This window comes from Bos indicus, chromosome 14 (assembly GCF_029378745.1).
Source record: "Bos indicus isolate NIAB-ARS_2022 breed Sahiwal x Tharparkar chromosome 14, NIAB-ARS_B.indTharparkar_mat_pri_1.0, whole genome shotgun sequence".
NCBI lineage: Eukaryota > Metazoa > Chordata > Mammalia > Artiodactyla > Bovidae > Bos > Bos indicus.
Window position 1 is genome coordinate 81,817,665 of NC_091773.1, and position 22,889 is coordinate 81,840,553.

The following is a 22,889-nucleotide window of genomic DNA, read 5'->3' on the forward strand; positions in this document are numbered from 1 at the left end:
TTTAGGTCTGAGTTCAGAGTCTCCCTGCAGGGAGGGTTTCAGGGGACAGGGGAGAAAGGGGTAACAGGGTGTGTGTGGAGTCGTTTCAGAGAAGTCACAGTCACGACACCAGCCCAGGATGAGATTCTAAAAAGAGTTTAGAATCAATGACTGTGGAAGCTGGAATTTTTGGATGTCTTTGAAAAGGTCTCAGCTATTCATGTGTTCTTTCAGAGGCATTTTTGTCTTCTTTAGACTGAGAGAGGAGACACTAGTGGGGTCTTCTGGGCTTATTTCTCTGAGTTTTCAGTATTCTTCCAGGTTCCGAGAAAAGACCTTAAGATAAATGTTGAATAAGCGCTCCCTTGAAAGGGCTGGAAACTCACACACGGCCGCAATTAAGTGGAAAACGGATTAAAACCAGCCATTCTGATTCAAGAGTAACTGAAATTTATGTAGTTACATTGAAGGTGAAATAAATGCAAATCAAAAGGTTAAAAGATGAAAGAAAGACGAGTTAGAATTTTTTAAAATAACCTAATACATCATTACAAAACAAAGTACCTTATATAAGATTTTTATGAAACTATTCTGCTCCTCTGCATGGATTTTTGCACATATATTTTGCCTTTTAAAATCATCAGAGAATTCCTCATTTCCTATAATTTTGAAATTATCTATAATTCCATCATAAGCACCTTTCCTCCCCCTTTGCCTCAGACTTTATGCCAACACCCCACTACCTCCCCCAAGGGAATTACAGGTAAAGGGAAACTCACACCAACGACCTATATCTTGGTAAGAATGAAGGACCCAGAGCAGACGTTATTAGTGAAAAAGGGGGACGGGTATGGAAGCTGCAGGCACTGCTCAGGGCAGGGCGGGGAGAGACGATGTTCTGACTCAGGTGGATTAGGTGCGGGATTGCCGCAGTTCCGGGTCCCGTGCGTTCGTCCGTCTGTCTTTGCAGCCCCGCTCTGTCGCGACCCCCGGCGCAGGCAGCAGGTGGCGCCCGCAGCCCCGCCGCGGAGCGGACCGGACCTAGGGTTCAGACCAGACCTGGTTTCGATAAAAATGTGCGCTGCGATCCGGGTTTAGCCAAGGAGCCAAGCGGCGCGGCGGCCAGGCCCCGCCGGGTTTGCAGAAGGACCGACAGACGCAGGGCGGCCGTGCGGGCTGGGGCCCCTTTGCGCTCCAACCGCAGGGCCGGCGGGGGGCGGGGGGTGGGCGCCGAGGGGGTGCAGATACGGCAGACTCGGGGGGCGCGGGGAGGCGCCGAGGGGGTGCGGATACGGTAGACTAGCGGGGCGCGCGGCGGGGGGCGGGAGAGGGCTGGGAAACCCGCAGGCCCTCCTGGAAGTGAGGTGCGTGGTCGCAGCCCCTTCCCTGTCTCGGGGGCGGGCTCCGGGCATTTCACAGCACCGGCCCCTTGCTGCCTTGGCCGTCACCTGCCTTTCCAGTTTTCCTAGGCGAGAGCGTGCTTTTCTCACCGAAGGGGCGTCTTGATGGATTCCCGGTGTGTAACCCTCTCCCGACATGTGCGCGCACCAGCTGCGGGAGGGGTGTGAGGCTCTTGGTTCGGTTAAAGAATGGGTGATGCTGACGCCTTTCCCGGGGACCCGGCCACGGCCCGGGGTTGGGGTGCGGAGGTGGCCCGGAGACCCGGCGCCTCCAGTGCTTCACGGCCGGGCAGGGCCTCGGGGCGGCCCGGACCAGAACCGCCGCGGGGTTTGGGGGGCTCGGCCCCGGCCTCGGCGCAGACTTCCTCACTCGGGATCTCGGTCAGGGGGCCTGCGCCCGGGGGCCCCGCCGACGCCCGTCCCTTCAAACGCACCGAAGCGCCTGGGAGCGCTCCCGGGCGGCGCGCCTGCTCACGTCCGCGCGTCGCTGCCCTAGTTCCTGGAGAGGGAGACGGGGTCCCCTCTTTTGTTTTTTGGGGCCGTGCCGCAGAGCGCGCGCGATCTCAGTTCCCGGGCCAGGGCTGGAACCCGCGTCCCTGGCAGGAGAAGCCTGGAGTCTTAGCACCGGGCGGCCGAGCAGTCCCGGCCGAGGGTCCCCCGGGCGCCCGGACCGGGCTTCTGGGGGCTGAGAAGGCCTGCACGCGGCACCTGCTCACGGACACTGACCTGGCGAGGCCGCCCGCCGGCCTTGGTGCGCGGGGACGGCCCGAGCGGCTCTTCCCTGGCCCCACACTCGCGGCCGCGGCGCTGGGCGGCCCCCGGGCGTGTCCAGGGCGGCGGGAGGAGGGGGGAGTCGTTGGGGACTGGGGGCGCTGCCCGGGGGCCCAGCCTGCCTCACGCCGCCCCCGTCGCCGCCTCCCGCTTCATAAGCGGCCGCCAGCGCGCCTCCCTCCGCTCTTATCTGATCCCGGGCGCCCCGCAGGAGGGAGCGCCGGAGAGGAGGCGGCTCCCGGCGGGCGAGCGGGGGTGGAGCGGGGGCAGGCCAATTAAAGGGGCGCCGGGCGGGCAGCGCGCGGGAGAACGGACTCGCGGCGGAACTGGGACGGGCCCCGGGCACCGAGAGCCACGCGGCCTGGGCTGGAGTCTCGCGGGCGCAGGTCAGTGCCAACCTCTGCTTCCCTCTTTCGTCGGCCTTGAGAGTCTGTTCCTGAGGGAGGGAAAGCCCAGGCGGCGAGTCCCCTGCGGACGCGGGGCGCCTCCAGGGACCTGCTCTTCGCGCGCCCGCGCTGCCCGCGGCGCTGAGGGACTGGAGGCGCGCCCGCCGCGTCCCGCCCGCTCGCCGGGCAGCGAGGTCTGAGCGCTGCTCGGCGTACGCCGGTGCTGCTCTCTCGAGCCTTCGCCCCGGGGCTGGCGGGCGGCGAGCGATCTGCGGGAAGGAGCGGGTTTGGCTTCCAGACGGTAGATGCCAGCATTTTCAAGCAGAAAGGGCCTCCTAAAGGCTACCGTTATGGTGAGAAAGGGGCTTAGGGATTGCTTTGGAGGACTGTGTGTGTTACAAACAAAAAGCATGGCTCAGCAGGTAGAAAATCCGCCTGCAACGCAGGAGACACGGGCTCGATCCCTGGGCCAGGAAGATCCCTTGGAGAAGGGAATGGCAACCCACTCCAGTATTCTTGCCTGGGAAACCCCATGGACGGAGGAGCCTGGCGGGGCTACAGTCCATGGGGTCGCAGAGTCGGACACGACTGACGGCTAAGCACTCAGCACTCAAGGGTCAGTTGGGAGAACCGTCGATGGAGATCACGGGCTGCAAAACTCACCCAGACACCGGCGGGTGATGAGCTCTGGGCACCAGCTGCTAGTCGAAAAGAGGAGCGAGCCCGCAGCGCCGCAGGGTGTGGGCAGCAGCGGCGGCTCGTCCACGTCTCTGCGTCCGGAAACGCGGCTGCTTCGCGCGCTTTGCTTCGGTGTCCGGACCCAGGAGGTCGCGGCTTTAAGATGCACCGCCAGGCTGCGGCGCTGGAGGGCCTTCTCTTCCCGGGCTTCCCAACCCCTCGCCCCCTTTCACCCCTCGGAGCTGCTCGCTGCCTCAGGCCCTCTAATGCGCGCGGCTGGGGGGAGGCAAACCTCCGCGCCAGCTGGGATTTAGCTGGCCCCGCGCACCGGAGAAGGCAATGGCACCCCACTCCAATACTCTTGCCTGGAAAATCCCATGGACGGAAGAGCCTGGTAGGCTGCAGTCCATGGGGTCGCTAAGAGTCGGACACGACTGAGCGACTTCACTTTCACTTTTCACTTTCCTGCATTGGAGAAGGAAATGGCAACCCACTCCAGTGTTCTTGCCTGGAGAACCCCAGGGACGGGGTGCCCCTGGTGGGCTGCCGTCTATGGGGTCACACAGAGTCGGACACGACTGAAGTGACTTAGCAGTAGCAGCAGCGCACCGGCAGCTAAGGATCCCGCCTGCGTTGCGGGAGACCCTGGTTCCATTCCTGGGTGGGGAAGATGCCCTGGAGAAGGGAATAGGCTACCCGCTCCAGTATTCTTGGGCTTCCCCGGTGGCTCAGCTGGTAAAGAATCTGCCCGAAATGCGGGAGACGTGGGTTCGATCCCTGGGTCGGGAAGACGCCCTGGCGGAGGGAACTGCTACCCACTCCAGTATTCCTGCCTGGAGAATCCCATCGACAGAGGAGCTGGCGGGCTACAGTCCACGGGGTCTCACAGGGTCCGACATGACTGAGCGACTAAGCACAGCACAGACAAGACAGGGTTAGCGCCCCGCGGGAGGAGCGGCGTTGTGCCCTGGGGTGACTTCGGTCCTAACAAGGGTCTGAGCGCTGCCTGCCATAATTGCAGCCACGGACACCCTCATCTAGGAGCTGGGGGCTTGCGTCTTGTTCGAGGAGCTCCCGGTGGCGCGGAGCTCGGGGACCCGGAGTCGCCCGCTCTGCTGAGGCTCTGTCCCCAGGGCGGGTGTTCACGGGAGGCTGGCGTGCCGCTCTCGGGAACCTGGACCCCAACCCTCCGCTGACCCCGGAACGCCGTGTGCAGCCGCACTCAGAGCCTCTTTCCCTCTGCGAATTCTGGATTCACTTCTGGAAATTTTGGAGTGTCAGCTGCCTGCAGCAGCAAAAGGGGGTGGTGGAGGGCAAAACCCTAAAAATATGCGGATGTTTGGTGGCTCTGTGGGGGAGCAGAATTGGGAAAGAGTTTCCCTGAAACTCTCCCCCTAAAGACTCCAGAGCTCCTCAGCTACAGAGAGTTAGGGGCCTTCCTGGCTGTCGGGTGTGGTAAGGAGGCCCTAGCACCCAGCACAGAGGCGAAGCTGGATGCATGGTGGGGAGCGAGCTGTGTTTCTGACAAGGGGGTCCGCTCTGCCTGCAGCCATCACTGGGAAGTGTGGTCTGAGAGAGGGAGTCAGTGAATGCGTGGATAACACTTGCACTTTGGGTTGCTTCAAAAGAGCAACTTGCAAGGATTTCCTTTGAACCTGGTCCCAAGGGTGTGGTTACTGTACGACAGACTTCAGGGAAGCATTTTTTAAAAAAGCAACTTAATCGAGTTATAATTCATATACCACACATGTGTGCAATTCAGTGGTTTTTCGTGTATTCATGGAGTTGTACCACTGTCCCCACAACCAATTTTAGAACATTGTATCACTCCCAAAAAAAAAAAAAAATCTGTGCCTATCAGCAGTATAATTCTCATTTTCCCCCAACCAAGCCATAACCGCCCCCCACCCCCCACACCCTTGGCAACTGCTCCTCGACTTTCTGCTGACATTTCATATAAGCGGAAGCAGGCAATGTGTGTGGGCCGGCGTGACTGGCGTCTTTCACCTCCTGAGGTGTTTTCCAGGCTTATCCATTATGCACAGGACGCTCTATCCTAAGCACTGGGTGTCTCTCCCTCTGCCTGAGGGCCCTGAGCCAGGTGAGACCTGGACCTCCACTGCATCCCTGACCTCCTGGGGGTCCCTTTGAAAGGACAGAAGCCTCCCTGGTGGGGCCTCTCAGTGACACCCTGGGAAGGACTCCGTGGAGCCCGTCAGAATTCCTGGAGCAGTTTTGGGCAGGTCCCAAACTTAGGATGGATGGGAGGAGTCCTTTGGCGTGGATCCTGCTGCTAACGGTCCAGCTGTGGATTTCAGAGAGCTCCTGGGGCCTCCTTCCACGCAAATCTTGGGTTTGGGAGTCCACCAAGGCTGGCTTAAAGGATGGAGTGAGCAAATGGGTATGATAGGAAGGGCGCTGGAGCCAGCTTCAGCCCAGCAAAAGTCTCCTTGGGGTACACGCCCTTTGACTCTTAAATCCTTCCTCAAGTCACTTAGTAAAACACAGAGAGCTTTTGCCTGTTTTAAGCTGGGAGTCTGCAGTTCGTGACTCTATGAGCCACATATTTGCTGTCATTTTAATCCAAGCTCAACCAAATGACTGCTGTTTGCCCAGCCTGTGGAGTGTAGCCCAAGGTTCCTTTCAGGGATGAGGGCCTTCCTGTGTGCCTCAGGCTGAGGTGATGGTGTTTGAGCACCTCTGAGCTAACATTATCCGGGATTATGAGATGTGTAGACAGCAAACGGTAAAGGGCCGGGGGAGGGGCGGGGGGCTGGGGGGAGGTGAGAGGAGGAAAACCGAGGGCCAGGCCAGTAATCGGCGTCCTCTTGAGCAGCTTTGCTCCACTGGCGATGGCTGTCAGGGAGGTCTCCGCTTGCGTCTCCTCTCCTGTAACTGAAAAAGCACGCAGTGCGGAGCTCTGCTACTCTTCTCTGTAGAGGGAGCCTTGTGAAGAGCGGGCCTCTTCCTGGTCTCCTGGGGACGTGGGTGGGTGTGCGGTGGAGACTGGCGTGTATTTTGAGTTCCTGCCTGGGTCCCTGCCCTGTTCTCGCTCAGAAACACATGCAAGTCTCCGAGTTCCTCGTGGACGAAAATGTTGTCTTTCTTCTAAAGATAAGATCACCGAGATGTAAACTACCAGCCTGGGGTCCCAGAGCCGGCAAGTGGCAGAATCGGGATTAAAGTAATGTCTGCGTGAGACGTGGGCCCTGCCCGTTGCGGGGCGGGGGCGGAGGGGGCGGACAGGGGGCGTGGCCTCCGGGCCCTGTCCCCCCGCGGTGTCTCTGGGCTTCACGGGGTTCTCCTCCAGGAAGCAGGGGGACGGGCCCCTGCAGTGTCGCTTCCAGGCCTGGACTGACCCCGTGCAGACTGCACGGCAGCGCTGGGTTCTCTGCTCTGCTGCTTCCTTCTCTTCACCTTTTCCCCCTTCTTTCTGCTTTCCCTCTTCTCTCTCTCTGCTCTCTGTTTTTTGAGGGGATTCTGACGAGGAAGGCTACAGGAATTTCTGACAACTTTTTAAGTCAGAGCTTAAGAGTCTAGACTTTGCATTTCTTCACGGTAAATTTTTTATTTAATTTTCACCTTATACTTCAAGGTCATTTTTTGAAATCAGTGCTCTTGATGAATTTTTCTGCCAGTGGGCCTTTGTGGGAACTCAAGGCAAGGGTCCCTGACTTCTAATTTTAGGGAGCTGTGTTTGGTTCTCCCTCCCCGCCACACACACACACAGAGGTAAGCTGAGCTATGAAAACTGATTAGAGAGAGGCTAGGCTTTGCTGAGCTTTTCCAAGTGTCACAACTTGTGTCTGTAGCTAGGAGTACTTCTGGGGTGGGGGGTAGGGGTGAGGGGGTCTTCTATTCAATGAAGATTTACTCCTGGATGGCTTTCTGTCTGCTTTTGCAAAGGGGAACATGCTGAACTGATACTAAAAAACCACGTTCTATTGAGGTTTAGAATGGAAAATAAAGATTGCTACTGTAGGAAACCCAGGAGCAGCATCTGGCCAGACTTGGAAGATCAGGGAAGCCTTCCTAAAGGGTGAGATGTCTGTCCTGGATGTGCGGCTAGCCTCTGTGATGCTCGCAGATACAGACTTCAGTTAGAAGCGATTCACATTGCTTTGTCCTTAACAAACAACAACAACAAAAAAAGCCAAGTGATGGAGCATTCCTGAGCCAAGGAACTGTCACTGCAATTCGCCGTGCTCTGGGGATGGCTCTTCTATCATGTAGGATTCACAGCAGTCTAAGTTAAGGCTGGGCAGCTACGTTTCTCAGGATGACCTGCAGTCAGATACCTTGCATTTGGCTTCTCTGGTGGCTCACGGGTGAAGAATCTGCTTGCAATACAGGGACACAGGAGGCGAGGGTTCGATCCCTGGGTCAGGAAGATCCCTTCGAGTAGGAAATGGTAACCCGCTCCATTATTCTTACTGGGAAAATCCCGTGGACAGAGGAGCCTGGCCAGGTTCATGGGGTCACAAAGTATTGGACACATCTGATGCAACTGAGTGTGTGCACACACACACCCACACACACCCACACACCCATACACACCCACACTCACACACACAGACACCCCCACACACACCTACACCCGTACACACACACCCACACACACCTCCCCCTCACACACCCCCTCACACACCCACACCCCCCCCACACCCACACCCCACACACACACCCACACCCCCACACACACCCACTCATACCCCCCACATACACACCCACACCAACCCACCCACACACACACCCACACCCACCCGCACACCCACAACCACCCACATACATACACCACACACACACCCACACATACACACCCACACCCCCCCCCACAGACACCCCCACACCTACACCCCTACACACACACATACCCACACCCACACACACTATCCCACCCACCCACACCACACACACACACCACCCACCCCCACACACACACCCACCCACACACACACACCCACACACACACACACACAACACCCACACCCCACACACACCCACACCCCCACATACCCCCCACACCTCCCCACACACCCACACCCCACACACACACCACCACACCCACCCACCACACCCACCCATAGCCCTCACATACACACCCACACCCACCCACCACACCACACACACTCACCCACACACCCCATACCACCACATACACACACACCCCACACACCACCCACACACTCACCCCCCTCACACCCACACCACACCCACACACACACACCCCATACACACACCCACATACACCCACCCCCACACACACACCCCATACACACACACACACACACCCATAGCCCTACATACACACCACACCCACCCACACCACACCCACACCCACCCACACACCCATACCCACCCACATACACACACACCCAACACACACACACCCCCACACACACCCATACACACACCCACACACCCCCCCACACACACACCCCATACACACACCCACACACACCCACACACACCCCACACCCCCACACCCCCACATCCCCCCACCCCCCCCACACACACCCACACCCCCACACACCCATACCCACCCACATACACAAACACACACCCCCACACACACCTCCCCCTCACACACCCCCACCCCCCCACCCACCCCCACCCCACCGCCCCCCACACACACCCCTCACACACCCACACCCCCCCCACACACACACCCCACACACACACCCACACCCCCCACACACACCCACTCATACCCCCACATACACACCCACACCAACCCACCCACACACACACCCACACCCACCGCACACCCACAACCACCCACATACATACACCACACACACACCCACACATACACACCCAACCCCCCACAGACACCCCACACCTACACCCCTACACACACACATACCCACACCCACACACACCCTCCCACACACACCCCACCCACCCACCCACACCCACACACACACACCCCCACCCCCACACACACACCCACACACACACCACACACACACACACACACCCCCCACACACCCACCCCCCACATCCCCCACCTCCCCACACACCCACACCCCACACACACACCAACACCCACCCACACACACCCACCCATAGCCCTCACATACACACCCACACCCACCCACCCACACCCACACCCACACTCACCCACACACCCATACCCACCCACATACACACACACCCCACACACACACCCACACACTCACCCACCCTCACACCCACACACACCCACACACACACACACCCATACACACACCCACATACACCCACCCCCACACACACACCCCATACACACACACACACACACCCATAGCCCTCACATACACACCCACACCCACCCACACCCACACCCACACCCACCCACACACCCATACCCACCCACATACACACACACCCAACACACACACACACCCCCACACACACCCATACACACACCCACACACCCCCCATACACACACCCACACACACCCCACACCCCCACATCCCCCCCACCCCCCCACACACACCCACACACCCCCACACACCCATACCCACCCACATACACAAACACACACCCCACACACACACACGCCCTCACACCCACCCACACACACACCCCCCACACCCTCCCACACACACCCCACACACCCACACCCCCCCACACACCCCACACCCCCCACACACCCCCCCCACACACACCCACACCCCCCCACACACCCACTCATATCCCCCACATACACACCCACCCACACACCCACAACCACCCACATACATACACCACACCCCCACACACACATACACACCCACACACCCACACACAGACACCCACACACCTACACCCGTACACACACACATACCCACACCCACACACACCTCTCCCACACACACACACGCACCCATCCACACTCACACACACACACCCCACACACCTCCACACCCCCACATCCCCCACACACCCCCCACACACACCCACACCCCCCCACACCAATACCCACCCACCCACCCCCACCCATACCCCTCACATACACACCCACACCCACCCACCCACACCCACACCCACACTCACCCACACACCCATACCCACCCACATACACACACACCCCACACACACACCCACCCACACACACACCCTCACACCCACACCCACCCACACCCACCCACCCACACACACACACCCCATGCCCACACACACACACACACACACACACCCCACACCCATACCCACCCACATACACACACACACACCCCCCCCACACACACACGCCCTCACACCCACACACACACACACACACACCCTGCACCCTCCCACACACACCCCACACACCCCCACACCCCCACACCCCACACACACACCCACATCCCCCCCACACACACCCACACCCCCCCCACACACCCATCCATAGCCCCCACATACACACCCACACCCACCCACATACACACACACACACACCCCACATACACCCCCACACACACACACCCTCACACACACACACACGCTTCCCCCCGACACACACACACACCCCTTTGCATTTGAGCCATTCACTGGGCTGCTCCGATCCTACATAAGATCTTTCTGGGATTTAGAAGAAAGTCCCTTGGGGGTAGACCTGTTGGGAGGAGAAAGGGTGCTGTTTCTCTGGAGATCACTTTTGCACAGGAGCTGGAGAGAAGGTCTCTGCCTTTCCAGCGTTCCTCAGCCTCGGCCAGCTGCAGGGCATGCGGTGCGCTGGCTGTGTGCGCCTCAGCCCTGGCCACTCAGTCACTGATCACGCAATCAATATCTATCGATGGGCTGTAATGCGCTCTGAACGTTGTGGAGTATGGGTTGAACTGCCCACCTACATGTCTTCCAGTACCCAAGACTCAGAAAGTAGAGTTACTGGGGCCGTGAAGTTAGCTGGAGAGTCACAATGGGATAAGAAGCAGAGGCCATCTGTTGGAGACTGATCACCCTTCCTAAAGATTTTTCACTTTTATTAATATTTTAAATAAACATTTTAGCCTTGTTAATTTCCACTAATATTTGTTTCAGGTATCTTTGGTTATTATGCTTATCTTTATTAATCCTTTCCTTCAACTTAATTAGGGTTTTATTTGCTCTTCTTTTTCTGTCTCTAAGTGAAAAATTAGATCATTGATTTTTAAATCTTTCTTCTTTCTTATGTGAATATTTATCTCTAATTCTTAGGTTGCATTCCACAGATTTTCATGTGGAAAATCTTATTTTTATTCCCTTTCAACTATTTTTAAAATTTTAAATTTCCATTGTGATTTCTCATTTGACCCATGGATTAATTAGAAGCATGTTGCTTAATTTCCATTTTGAGTTTGTAAAGATATATGATTATTTCTAATTTAATTCTGTTGTCAGAAAACAAACTCTGCAAACTTTGAGGCTTTTGAAGTTTATGAGCTCTCATTTTAGGGCCTACTCATTTTACGATGCCTACTTTGTAAGAAAAAAATTTTTTAAAGATGTATCCTGTAGTTATTGGATGCAGTGTTCAATAAATATCAGTTAATAGCTGACAGAGTGGAATTATTATATTAAGTGTATATTCATGTATGATTGCTAAGTTTACTGACTAGTGAAGGTGACAGTCGCTCAGTCGTGTCCGACTCTCTGCAACCCCCTGGACTACACAGCCCATGGAATTCTCCAGGCCAGAACGCTGGGATGGGGAGCCTTTCCCTTCTCCAGGGGATCTTCCAGACCCAGGAATTGAACCAGGGTCTGCTGCACTGCAGGCGGATTCTTTACCAACTGACCTATCAGTTCAGTTCAGTTCAATCTCTCAGTCGTGTCTGACTCTTTGTGACCCCATGGACTGCAGCATGCCAGGCCTCCCTGTCCATCACCAACTCCCGGAGTTTACTCAAACTCGTGTCATCGTCGAGTCGGTGACGCCATCCAGCCATCTCATCCTCTGTCGTCCCCTTCTCCTCCCGCCCTCAGTCTCTCCCAGCATCAGCGTCTTTTCCAATCACTGAGCTCTCAGGGAAGCCCTAATGGACCCTTTACTCTGAATTGTCCAGAACTCGAGGGCGTGGTGGTTGTTTTTGTTTGAGTGTCGTTCACCCTACTTGTGGCTCACTCTTTTCTGAGGCACCCTTTCTCAATTTTAGTCCCTGGCATTCCTGAACTCTTCTGCCCTTTGACACTTTATGCTAATAAGACTGTGGCTTTCCACTTGATTTCTAATCTCAATGCCTGCACAGTGGGGAGTTTGCTCAGAGGAAGAAAGACAGTCACCAAGCTAACAGTAACACAACTAGGGCTTTATTTCTAACTTAGAACTCTTTTCTCCTGTGTCATAAGGCTAACAGAAAAGAGTGATAAACACTGATTTCCTCCAGGGTCTGTTTCTAAGTAGACTTCCTAACCAATCCTGAAAAGCCTTTTGGTTATTCTAGACGTGAGAAGGTGCTCTCTAGTGGTACTTTCACTGGAGAGAAGAAATTAGGAAAACTAGCCACGTCAGCACCCTGAGCTGTAACATCAGCCCTGTTCTTAGTCTTTGCTTTCTTATCTACAAATCTGTAGACCCCGATCGTCAGCTGGCTGTAAAGTTCTCCTATGAGATGCATCTGTTGTTATTCAGTGGCTAAGTCGTGGCCAACTCTGCCACCCTGCGAACACAGTGGGCCCGGCTCCTCTGTCCTCTGCTACTCCTGGAGTGTGCTATCTCCAAGAAGTTAAAATGGATATTAGAGTAATAATGTAGAACCCAGAAAAGGGCTTCCCAGGTGGCTCCGTGGTAAAGAATCCACCTGCCAATGCAGGACACAGGGGTTCGATCCCTGGGTCAGGAAATCCCCTGGAGAAGGAAATGGCAGCCCACTCCAGTGTTCTTGCCTGGAGAATCCCACGGACAGAGGAGCCTGGCGGGCTGCAGTCCATGGGGTCACAATGAGCTGGACACGGGTTAGTGACTAAACCACAGAGTCCAGAAAGAGTTCAAACATAAAGGTCATTTTGTTCAGTCCCCTGCCACAAACCTAGGACTCCCTCTACAGCATCTCTCACGGGTGTGACGCAGCCAGCTTCTTTCTCAGACCTGCGAGTAAGAGGGACAAGCGTGTCCTGAGTGCTGGAGAATGTTTCAGTCCAAATCCACGTCTGGGTGGCTCCCTCTGTTGATTCTGGTGCTATTTGCAGAAGCTGCACAAAATAATCTTGGTTTATCTTCCACGTGAAAGCCCTTCAAATATTTGAAGACATCTATTATGTGCTTCTGAGTCTTATTTTTCCTAGGCTTAATTCATGCTTAATCATTCCCATGTCTTTCAAATGTTCTTTGCATGGGCTTGTCAACCAGAACTGCTAAGTCTATGGATTATTCTTAAGTCAAATATTCCAAGTCTTCTTATGGTTGATGATTTTGAACCTGTACAGAGCTGTCATCTGGACAAGGATAAAAAATGGATAGGAATGTTCTTAGAAAAGTTTAAAGTAGTTCAGCCATGCGGATAATGGTGCCTGTGTCCTTATCTGGATCTTCTGTCTTTGTCTAAACCTTTATACCAAGTTCGTCCCACAGCCTTCATGAGATGGGGGAGATAAAGACTTGTTGAGTCTCTTCGTCCTTTAGGATCTACCCAAGCAGTAAATTCATTGATGATTTAACTGCCTTTGCCTTACATTCTTTCAACTTGTTGCTAGCATGCTGCTGGTTAGAACTTTTTGAGAGCCACCTGTGTTTCTAAGTACATGATTTACATCATCACAATCCTATAAGGTAGATGTTTGAGTGCACATTTTACAGATAAAGAAACCAAGTCATGGAGTGGTTACACTACTTAGTCGGGGGCCCCCAGCAAGTCATTGGTGGGTACGTCTTCCTCGTGCCCAGATTTCTACTCACAGCTCCAGTCTGTGTCACCTCTGATGTATTTCGCACTTACTTCATTTAGTTTTGTAAATTTGCTTGTGGTCTTCTTTTTCAATAAAATTATAAGTGAGCTGACACAGGGATCATATAGTAGGAAATTTTGTATCTCCCTTACAGTAGAGTGGCTTGGTGGCTCAGAGGGTAAAGAATCCTCCTGCAATGCAGGAGACCTGGGTTCCATCCCTGGGTCGGGAAGATCCCCTGGAGAAGGGAATGGCAACCCACTCCAGTGCTCTTGCCTGGAGAATGCCGTGGACAGCAGAGCCTGGTGGGCTACAGTCAGGGCTATTACAAAGAGTTGGACGCGACTGAGGGACTAACACGAGCAGAGAGCTTTTGTTATGGTAGGACTCTTGGTAGTGACTGCTGGAGTGAAAATCCTGAAACTACAAACAACAGTCTCTCGCAGGGCCGGGTATCCCAGATGGCTGGCAACCAGTTTATGGTTTTCTTGGATGTCAGCACTGACTGAGTAGAACATTATCCAGCTTTGCATGTATGTGTGTGTTAAGTCTTTGTGTGTGTGTGCATGTGTGTTTATATGAGTAGTTTACACAAACTTTAGGATAAATATTTTAAGGGATTTTGATAAACTGGCTTGCATAAGGCCTCTGCTCCTTCTTAAACTTAATTGTATAAATGAGATTGGATAAAACAAACATATGAAGTAGAGGACAGGTCAGTTAGTCCTAATGGGGATAGTTTTAAGTTACTGATTGCATAATCGAGTAACAGTGTTTTGAGAAAACTTGTGCTAAACATTATCAACTTTCCCCAAATTGAGTTTATACCTTCTGTAGTAATACAGCTAAATGGCCATTTCTAACATGATGTTGTTAAGCCAAAAAAAATAAATAAATAAAGGCAGCGTTATTTGTTTTGTGCAAGGTTTTAGGCAATGTTTCAGCAAATTAGGCTTTGACATTTTAAAAATATCTCATGGCAGTTTAGCAGAAACTGGAATTTTTTTCTCGCCCCTATTTTACTGTCCAAATGAAAGACTTGGCATAAAACCTTGGGAAAACAAAAATTCCACTTCTCCCAATATGGTATTACTTAATCTCATTTAAAATAAACAATAAGAAAGGAAGAATTTAAAGAAAAGCTATGGCTACAGGTTTTTTCTGTGTAAATAATATGCAAGGAAGGGCTGGTACTGAAGCTGAAACTCCAGTACTTTGGCCACCTGATGAGCTGACTCACTGGACAAGACCCTGATGCTGGGGAACACTGAGGGCAAGAGGAGAGGGGACGACAGAGGATGAGATGGTTGGATGGTGTCACGGACTCAATGAATGTGAATTTGCGCAAACTCTGGGAGATGGTGAAGGACAGGGGAGCCTGGCGTGCTGCAGTCCACGGGGTCGCAGAGAGTCGCACGTGAATTAGTGGCTGAACAACAGCAATAACAAGCAGTTTTCAGAAAGCAGTTGCCAAGACAAGGGCAGCAGCCATTCACTGGTCTGTTACTTGTTCACTGGTTTGTCATTTGTTTGTAGTGTGTGCCACGCAGATCGGCTTCTCACGTGGCATGGTAGGCGCTGCCTCACATGCCGGGCCCGCACTGGACTGCCGTGCTTCGGTGAGCAGTACTTTGCACTGCAGCTTGGAAAAGGGCCTCCTGTCCTGTGTTAGCGCAGCACTGTGGGATGCCTGAGAAAACCCCCGCTTGGTGCTTACCTCTCGCTTTGCCATGCTCTCGTTGAGCCTTGTGGTTGTAATATTTGGGGAACAAAATCTTAGAATATTTGTTTTGGGTGGAGAGTGATTCCACTGTGCAGTTCTCCTTTGAGGGGCATGGTCTTGGTCCTGATGGAGCTGATGCCTGCTCCTATATGTTCAGACCCCCCATAATCAGGCCTTCTGTCTACAGAAAAGTCACAGCCCTCTGGAGTGTGCGCGTGCCAAGTCGCTTCAGTTGTGTCCAACTCTGTGACCCCGGGGCCTGTAGCCCGCCAGGCTCCTCTGTCCATGGGGTCTCCAGGCAACAATACTGGGTGGGTCGCCACGCCCTCCTCCAGGGGATCTTCCCAACCCAGGGACCGCACCCGGGTCTGCTGCACTGCAGGCAGACTCTTTACCTCTAGCGCTGCCTGGGTAGTCCCACGACCCCTGGGATGACCCACCCAATCTTGTTCTACCTGCCTTGGTAGGGTTAGAGGTCTCCATGACTCGGGGCCTTTCTCCCTGTATTGAGTTTGAATTCTCCATTTGTCCCATTTCTTCTGTGCTCTGACAAATAGCTGGTTCACTAATCTGTAACAAATTAATAATAAACTCATCCAGGCTAAAAAGCCATATATATTATATATAAAATAGCGACTCAATATGTTGCCCATTCCATTAGGAATTTTAAGGGGCTTCCTGTATGTGAATGTCTTAATTTAAAATATTCTTTAGTAATTAGCATTTTGGAAGCCTGGTAGGCTGGTTGGGGGGGATATTTTTTGGACCTCTAAATATAAATGAGTACATTCTTTAATTTTTTTTATTATAGGACCCTAACGTGATTATTTATGTGATTATTAAAGCACGTGTATCTTCCTTTAGTTGCAACATGAAAGAGTTGCATGCTATACTGTCACTGGATATTATAAAAAGTAGTTGCCAAGAAAAATTTTTTATGAATGATTACTTGAAGGAATATAATTATTTCTCTGGATATACTGTGTTACTCTGGAATAAGACCAGATTAAGTTTAAGTGCATGAATCATCTTAAATCATATTGTTTTGAAGGTTCATAGAGTTATCTTTTGCTACAGTCACTGAAATAACTCTTGTGTTAAAAAGGCAATTAAAGCTTGTATGTGGCTGCCCAAGCATATCCAGAGAAAAATTAATGGCCTCAAATAAAGAGTATCGCATTAAGGGCTAAATAAACAAAAAGAACAACAACAACAACAAAAATAAGAGCAAGTACAGAGCTAATATTGCAAGTTAAGAAAAACTATCCTCTAGAAATTGTAATCTGGACAAATATTTAGCTTGTCCGTTTTGGAGAGAAAAGAGAAAGGTAGGAAAACGTCAGTTTGATGCTGAGAGTGGAGCCTTCCCAAGTGGCTCAGCTGTAAAGGATCCGCTTGCAGTGCAGGAAATGTGCTTCAATCCCTGGGTTTGGAAGATCCCTTGGAGAAGGAATTGGCAACCCATTCTAGTATTCTTGCCTAGGAAATCCCATATTCAGAGGAGTTGGTGGGCTACAGTCCGAGGGATCATTAGGAGTCGGACACGACTTAGCCAGTAAACAATAGCAACAGTAAATGGAGCTATAACCAGAAAATATGTTGTCTATTGAGAGATCACACAACTCTGTGCTAATAAATGTGAAAATCAAAATGAAAAGATTAGGGGCAGGATGGGGAGGGAGGTGGGAGGGAGGTTTCAGAGGGAGGGGACATATGTATACTTGTGGCTGATTCGTGTTGATGTTGGCAGAAACCAACACAATGCTGTAAAGCAATTATCCTTCAATTAAAAAATAAATTTAAAATTAAAAAAAATTAGAAGAATAACTTCATGGGAAAATATCCAGACTAGAAAACCAAGAAGTAAATAAGCTAAGTAGATTTATAAATAAGACAAAAGTTGTGTAGGAAATAGCTTCCTAAAGGGAATAGGCTCATATGATTTTTCTCTCTCAAATTATTCTTTGGCTTTTAGAGAGTATGTCATTCTCATGGTACTTAAGCTATTGCAAAACAATGAAAATATAGAAAACTTTCTAACATTTTTAAAAATGAAGCTAGAATGATCTTGACACCAGACCTTTTAAGAAATGAATACTCTCAGTCAATTTTAGTTATTAACATAGATCTAGAAGAAAACAGTTATACAAAATTGACATGATATAAAAGCAATAACACGCAGATAAAAGAAAGATAAGTTAGCTTGGGACGAGGGTTCCCTGAGGGCTCTTTAGACCCTAAAAAGTGTCTGATTAGCAGATGGTAAAGGGACTCTTGGGTAATCCAATGAGTTGCAGAGACAGTCTAGGATTGCAAAAATTCAGGCCTGGGAGCACTGTGAAGGCTTGCTCGCAGACCCAAGACGGACAGAATCTTGGAGGCCCTCGGACACGTCACTGCCCAGGTCTTGCCTCACAGAGACCTGACTCTTCATCTCTAAAGACTTGACTGGTGTCAGTCTTACAGGAACTTTGGAAGAGCAAGCAGCAGCAAAGGGCTGCATTCCACGTGAAGTCGCGGTGCTCCAAGTCCTTCCCATCCCCTAGACCTGCCTCTGTGAGTTATGTGACCCTCCCAGGGGGACCCTGTGTGGGCAACTTACAGCACCTCCTGAGCAGAGCTGGGTTCTGCTGAGAAGCCGCCAAAGAGGTCCCAGTCATCTCCTTCTTCAGTGAGCTGCCGGGTAGAAGGACCACGGACGACTTCACTATGGGAAGGACTCAGGAAGCAGTTGCCCGCCTCAGAGGTGCTGCGCTCTAAGTGTGCAGCTGCCCCCGGCATCCACGTCAGACCCAGAATCAGTCCGTGTTAGTGAAACAGGGGGGTGACCATGGATTCCCAATCATTCTCTTCATTTACAGCATCTTGTAAAGAATCTTCCTGTTCCTAGTTTATGTTAGAGTGAAATATGCACGCCCTAAGGATCGATTCACGTCCTGACAATACCCACACATGTTGGCTTGTTTGCCTGTCCCAGATGACTACATATGTTTTATGTCCAGCCTTCTCAAAATACCCCTGTGCTCTCTGTTTCTAGGACTGCTGTTACATCCCATGCGGAAAACAAGAAATAAAATGAAGATTTTTCACTGCAAGATGCAGTACTGGGTGTTTCCAGCCTTTTTTGTGATTACTTATCTTTGCACCATTGTCCAGGGTCAAGGTATGGAAAACTTAAATGAGATTCATGGGGCCTGGGAGTCTAGCCATGTTGGTTCTGATGATCATTTTTTATCTTATTTGCCTTACTAGTGCTTCACTGGCTCAGCTGTGCTTTTAGGCAGGTCACGTGTTGGCTTTTTCTCAGTTTTACCAGCTGTTTACGTTGTAGAAATGTGGCACAGCTTTGATGAAGTTACAGGTCACTAGTGGCTGAGCATATTAATTTTGCAGTAGATGGTTAAATAGCTCATTTTTAATATACTTCTGAAATGTCATGCAAACTTAATAACTAAAGTCAAATTTGCAAAATCAGTTCTATTAATAGGGAGCTGTAAGGCATGTGCCTATGTGTCTTGATCATGCCTTGTCTCTTAAAAAGAGTGTCTACAAGATATTTCTGCCACTTCATACCTGGTCCTTATTTTTGCTCCTTTCTTTAAAACTGAATGCACAATCTAAAGGTTACTAAGGGCCTAACAGACGCTGAATAGATTCTATGCAAGAAAAAAAGAACCCTCTAGCATATCCCATGACAAATTTCCCTCAAATTTTAATTTCTCCTACTTATAGAACAAGTGTTCTCTAAATGCATTTAGTTAAAAAATGAGATAAAAGCTAAGGTCTTTTCTTGTTTGTTTGGGATTTTTGAAGATCACTTGGAAAAATAAGCCAAATAATTTTCTGCTGTTTCAGTATCTTTTGCTGAAGTCGTTTCTTTGAGATAGCTCCTAAACTGTGTTTTGAAAGGGGAAATACTCTTGATGCCCACGTGGCTCCATTTCTATCACTCAGAGATTTCTGGTTGCAAATAAAATAAACTTTCTCTGGCTAATTTAAGCAAAAAGTATATTTACTGGTAGATAATGAAGTGGTTCATACAATAGTTAAATAATCTTTGGAATGTGTAGGAATCCGGGAACATGCTAGATATAGTTTCTAGGAACTAGTGACCATTTCTTTGAGGACATGTTTTTGGAACGAAATGTCAGAGCTGTTTTCCATCCTTCCATGGCTGGACACAAGTTTCAGATTCTTGGGAGAGTCTGCCTGACTGCTTTGAGTTGTGTTCTCCCCCTTGGCCAAGGGAGGATGGCTGACAGATAGCCAAGGCTCCGAGCAGCAGGGAGGGCGAGCTGTTCCTTGGAAGAAAACCAAGGCGCTGTTGGAAATTCAGAAGGGAGGTGACTGTGAGTAGGGAGGAACAGAAGATCTTCACGTTAGCGTTCCTTGGTGAAAGGCAGTGTTTCCATGAGGGACTTCCCTGGTGGTAAAAATTAGTGTTTCAAGAAATTAATGAGACTATTCCATTAGAAATAAACATAGGTTGTCCCTTGTCAAAACAGCAAGATTTCAGTTGAGTTGAGTGGAAGTAAAAGAAAGGAAGGAAGGAAGGGAGGGCAGAAAATCAGTCCTTTAATGAATTGTCATATTATGAAATGAAATTTCCTAAGTACCTGGTAACAGTGAGGCTTTTTTAGAATGAAATAAACATTCCTTTTCTGCCTTTGAGCTTTGATTTCTATGAGGATGATCGTGGTGAAAATCTTTAAAGAAAAATCTTCCCTCTCAAAACAAATACAGCACAACAACAACAAATAGCCCTGTACTTTCAGCAACGAGCCTAACCCTGCAGTCAAGCGCTGGGTGCTCCTTAGCCTCCCCTTGCAGCCCCCCTTTGGAATGAAGGTTGTATTTTCACAAATGTTGTACCTGGCCCTGTCTCACACAGAATGCCTGACGTCAGTGTATGAAAGATGGGTTTGCTGGCTTACTCTGGGTTCTCAGCATGTGCCAGAAATCAAGCTTTACATTTAATTTTTGTCTTTTTTAAGAGGAATAAATTTTAACTGTTGAGTGGAGGTTGGAAGGAGGCTTGGAGGGAGTGGATCTATGTATATATAGCTGACTCACTTTCTTGTATAGCAAAAAGTTTTTCTGTTGTACAGAAACTAGCACAGCATTGCAAACCAATTATACTCCAAGGGAAAAAAAAAAGAGAGAGAGAGAGAAATAACACAGTCCCAGCTACAACTGCATCAAAAAGAAAAAAATACCTTGAAATTAAAAAAAAAAGATTTAACTGACACAGATTGACTTTTGAGTCAAGTTCATGCAAGCATCTATATTTATTACTGGAGTTAAGTACATAAACTTATTGAAGGGGCTCCTGAGTGCTTGCAGAAAGAAAAATCACGGCTCTGGTATTAAATATACTCACGTTTTTGGCCCGTGAGATGAGAACGATGGCTTCTGCACTGCGCTCGCAGTGTTCCCGTCCATCTTTCTGCCCTTGCTTTGGCGGAAGTCCCAGTGCTGTCCAAACGTGGAAGCGGAGCTGTCTTTGAAGCTTGACGCTGTGACCTCAGGCTGCTTTCTTTCTTTTCTTGCTTTTTTTCCCTAAAGGCAAAAACTTGAAGGAAATGTAAACTTTGTGTCTAACCAAGATTTCCTTTTAATAACTGTGAGACTGTTTATGCATACATAGGCAATAGACGGGTTCTGTTGATAAAAGAAAATGGCAATATTGCTTTTTGCTAGTAGTTGCAATGGGACCGTCATCATATAAACCATTTGTGAATTGTTTCTGAACATTGATGGATTGGGTTGTTGCCTTTGCTTCACTTTTATTTCCTGGGGTGGTTCAATGGCAGATACTGCCATTCTGGGTTCTGGAGCGCCATCCGTGCTCTCTGGGTGTGATCTGGGGTCTGGGTGTGGTCCATGTCACACTCATCACTTCTGGAGGTTCAGAAGGTCTGCTATTGACTAAAAAGATGTTGCAGGCTAGAAGCTCGCCTGGGTAGCACACACTACAAAGATTTCTAAGATTTAACCTAGGAATCCTGAGTGTTCGTTCTTTGCCTTCCTTGAGATGTCAGGCAAGACGCCTGGGTGCAGACAGATCAGGCGATCCTTCGGGGACTGCCCAGGCGGCAGCCTCCCCTCTGCTTGTGCTCTTCACTCGAGGCTTCCCCGGTGTGCCCGCCCCCTGCCTCCGTGAGTTCATGCCAAACCTCGAAGTAAGCTCGGCCAACCATGTCTACCAACCCACTGGCAAGGTTTGGCTCAGAAACTGCATGTACTGTTTAACATTTTTAAATTCTTATTTTTAATTTTCTTCTGTAAATAATAAGAATCTATCTATATAAAGATTTTTCTCCCCCAGTTCCAGAGGAAGCAAACTAGTATCAGTGTCTCTGTTCATCCAAATTTAGGTTTAGCCAACCTTCTCTTGTAGCTTGGAATAGTAGTTCTTATGATAAATCCATACTTTCCCATAAGCTGGAGAAATGTAGACTCATTCATGTCAAACCGAGAATGGGAAGCTAGTGTGCTTATTGCTCGACTAGCATTCTTTACTGAAATGTAAAGAAAGTGGAAAGAGAACACTGCTGTTGCGATTGTGTTCTTAGGAACTCACTGATTTCAGATGAGTGGAGAGTTGAGGAGTAAATCACACATTCTTCTAGCTCAGTGAAGGGTGACTTCTTAATATAAATCTTCTCCTGAAGAAAAAGAGCATTTTGTTTGGGGTCAAAGATGGTCATGAGCCAGTATGTGAACCTGGATGAATGTCTTAGTGTCTTCTTGCTCCCCTTATGTATAAAATTGGACAGTAATATATTTTTGTGAGTATTAAATAAGCTTTAGAGATCATCCATTAGATGAAGTGAGGCTGGATGGGAACAAACATTTGTTGTACATATTACAACAGATAATGTCCACTGTTCTCTTTAACAATGTTGCTTATTCTGTGCCACCTTTTCTAAAAACAAGGCTTTGAATGGACAATCACTTGCTCAAGATTATTCATCTAATAAATGACAGAACTGGGAACCAAACCCCACATAATACTACATACCTATTGAAATGAGTATTTCTTTCCTTCCCTGGACTCTGTCGTAAAGTGGGAAAGAAAGACCAGGCATAGAAGTAGGTAATAAGTGCTAACTTTTCTGTCAAGTTAAATTTTCTTTTGT

At 50.3% G+C, this 22,889-nt stretch overlaps 1 protein-coding gene across 4 annotated transcripts in view; it reads left to right on the plus strand.

The window, feature by feature from the left end:
* Positions 1-2,419: 2,419 nt before the first annotated feature.
* COL14A1 (collagen type XIV alpha 1 chain) overlaps positions 2,420-22,889 on the plus strand; it is a 234,110-nt gene continuing 213,640 nt past the window's right edge. For all 4 annotated transcript variants that reach the window (XR_011570692.1, XR_011570693.1, XM_070802990.1 and 1 more), the window contains exons 1-2: positions 2,420-2,536; positions 18,785-18,910. Coding sequence is in view for 2 of the 4 variants with exons in the window: in XM_070802990.1 (XP_070659091.1) it covers positions 18,802-18,910 (109 nt within the window). In the remaining 2 variants the exon portion in view is untranslated. The remainder of the gene's footprint in view (positions 2,537-18,784; positions 18,911-22,889) is intronic.